Genomic DNA, 2,163 nt, shown 5'->3' with positions numbered 1-2,163 from the left:
AGATGAGGTCTCGCTGCCCAGGCGGGTCTCGAACCCGCGGGCTCAGGCCATCCACTCGCCTCAGCCTCCCAAAGCACTGGGATTACGGGCTGAGCCACCGAGCCCTTTCTTATAAAGTTTTGTTGGTACACGGCCACGACCATCCATTCGTACGTGGCCTGTGACTGCGTCGACGCTGCAGGGTCAGGACTGAGTCATTGCGGTAGAGAAATACCCCCACCTACTTGGGGACCCGGGAGAGGGGGTGACGGGGACAGACAGGGAACGTGCTGAAAGCCCCCCAAAGCTCTGGAAAAGGAGCAAGCCCGTGGTGCCATGGACACGTCCCAGCCACAGAAAGGGCAGAGGCTCGTGACAGTCCCATGGCAGGGATGGACCCTGGGGACGTCATGCCCAGTGAGAGACCCAGACACCCAAGGACACACCGTGTGTGACTCCATTTCCGCAAAATGTCCACAACAGACCAGTCCACAGAGCCAGGATGTGAATTCGTGGGTGTCGGGGGCTGGAGAAGGGTGGGGAGTGACGGCGGATGGGGACAGGGCTTCTCTGTGCAGTGACAGAATGTTCTAGAGTTAGATACGGGTGATGGTCGCACAACTTTGTGAGGATACCAAAGCCTCCTGAATCGGACACCCTAACGGCGAGTTTCATGGCTTGCGAATCTTGTCTCAGTTTTTAAAGCTGTCCACCCTCTGGCCCTTCGGGGACGAGCGTGCTGGGCCCTGGGTCATAGGGTGGACTGTGGACCGGACGCCTGGGCTCGGATCTGGGTCTGCCACCGGCTTGCTGTGCGGCCTGGGGCAGGTGACATGTCCTCTGAGGACCACTGTGTCCTCCTCTAGTTACAGAAACAAGACAGGCCTAAATGCAGGAGCCCCAAGGGGTTACCATGGGCGTCAGGGAACTTGGGGTACAAGTGACAGAAAGGCCTGTGGTCAGTGCTGCCGGGTTCCTCATGGTTGTTGCTATTATTATTAGCATTACTATTTTTTGTTTTTTTGAGTCAAGTCAGAGTCTCACTCTGTCGCCCAGGCTGGAAGGCCGTGGCCTGCTTACGGCCACCGCAGCCTCAACTTGCTGGCTCAGGCGATCCCTCCGCCGCAGCCTTCTAAGTAGCTGGAACTACAGGCACGTGCCACTACACCCCGCTAATTTTTTGTTTTGTGATAGAGACGAGGTCTCGCCAAGTTGCCCATGCTGGTCTCGAACCCCTGGCTCAGGCAGTCCTCTCACCTCGGCCTTCCAAAGTGCTGGAATTATAGGCATGAGCCACCGCATCCAGCCTAGCATTACTATTATTATTAAATGCAACAACATGGACCGGGTGCGGTGGCCCATGCCTGTCATCCCAGCACCTTGGGAGGCCAAGGAGGGAGGATGGCTTAAGCCTAGAAGCTTGAGACCGGCCGGGGCGACATAGTGAGACCTCGTCTCTACAAAATAAAAAATAAAAAAAGGGGCCAGGTGTGGTGGCATACGCTTGTCATCCCAGCTACGCAGGAGGCTGAGGTGGGAGGATTGCCTGAGTCCAGGAGTTCGAGCCCAGCTGGGGCAACGTAACAAAGCTCCTTCTCTACGTTAAGAACATAAAAAGCAAAAAACCCGCCAGGACGGGCGGAGCCACAGCCCCAGACACGAACACCGCCAGCGCGACGCGTCCGCTCTCTCCGCAGGGATCGCCCGGAGTCCTCACCCGTCCTCGGCCCTGCACTTTCCCACGACGTCCATCCTGCCCCAGACGGCCTCCACCTACTTCCCTCACACGGCCATCCGCTACCCGCCTCATCTCAACCCCCAGGACCCGCTCAAAGATCTCGTCTCGCTGGCCTGCGACCCGGCCAGCCAGCAGCCTGGCCCGGTGAGTGGGGTGGGCGCTCGTGTGGCCTCTGCTAGTGGAGGTCTTGGGGCTTAGGCCTCTGTCTGTGGCACTTGGAGCCGGCCGCGAGGGGCCAGGACAGAGACTCACGGCGCTGGGATTCCAGCGTGCGAGGCGCACACCCCGCGGGGTCCACGCAGCCCGGTGGCCACACGCGTCACGCAGCCCGACAGACACAGGGCACACCAGGCAGGAGGGGACCGACGGCAAAGGACCCCCGGGGCCGGGCGCGGCCGCTCACGCCTGTCACCCCAGCACTCAGGGAGGCTGAGGCAGGAAGATCC

The 2,163-nt window shown here is 60.1% G+C and overlaps 1 protein-coding gene across 1 annotated transcript in view; it reads left to right on the top strand.

Annotated features, from left to right (window-relative positions):
• Positions 1-1,915, top strand: part of LOC103255656 (nuclear factor 1 C-type-like) — a gene marked incomplete at its 5' end in the record, with an annotated part of 2,557 nt that extends 642 nt beyond the window's left edge. The window contains one exon of the mRNA XM_008053619.2: positions 1,677-1,915. Coding sequence (XP_008051810.2) covers positions 1,677-1,915 — 239 coding nt within the window. The remainder of the gene's footprint in view (positions 1-1,676) is intronic.
• Positions 1,916-2,163: the final 248 nt, after the last annotated feature.

The sequence above is a fragment of the Carlito syrichta genome, unplaced genomic scaffold, assembly GCF_000164805.1.
Source record: "Carlito syrichta isolate Samal-C Ts95f unplaced genomic scaffold, Tarsius_syrichta-2.0.1 Scaffold288322, whole genome shotgun sequence".
NCBI classification, from domain to species: Eukaryota; Metazoa; Chordata; class Mammalia; order Primates; family Tarsiidae; genus Carlito; species Carlito syrichta.
The sequence above is the reverse complement of the archived record's forward strand: the minus strand, read 5'-3'. Positions and strand labels throughout refer to the sequence as shown.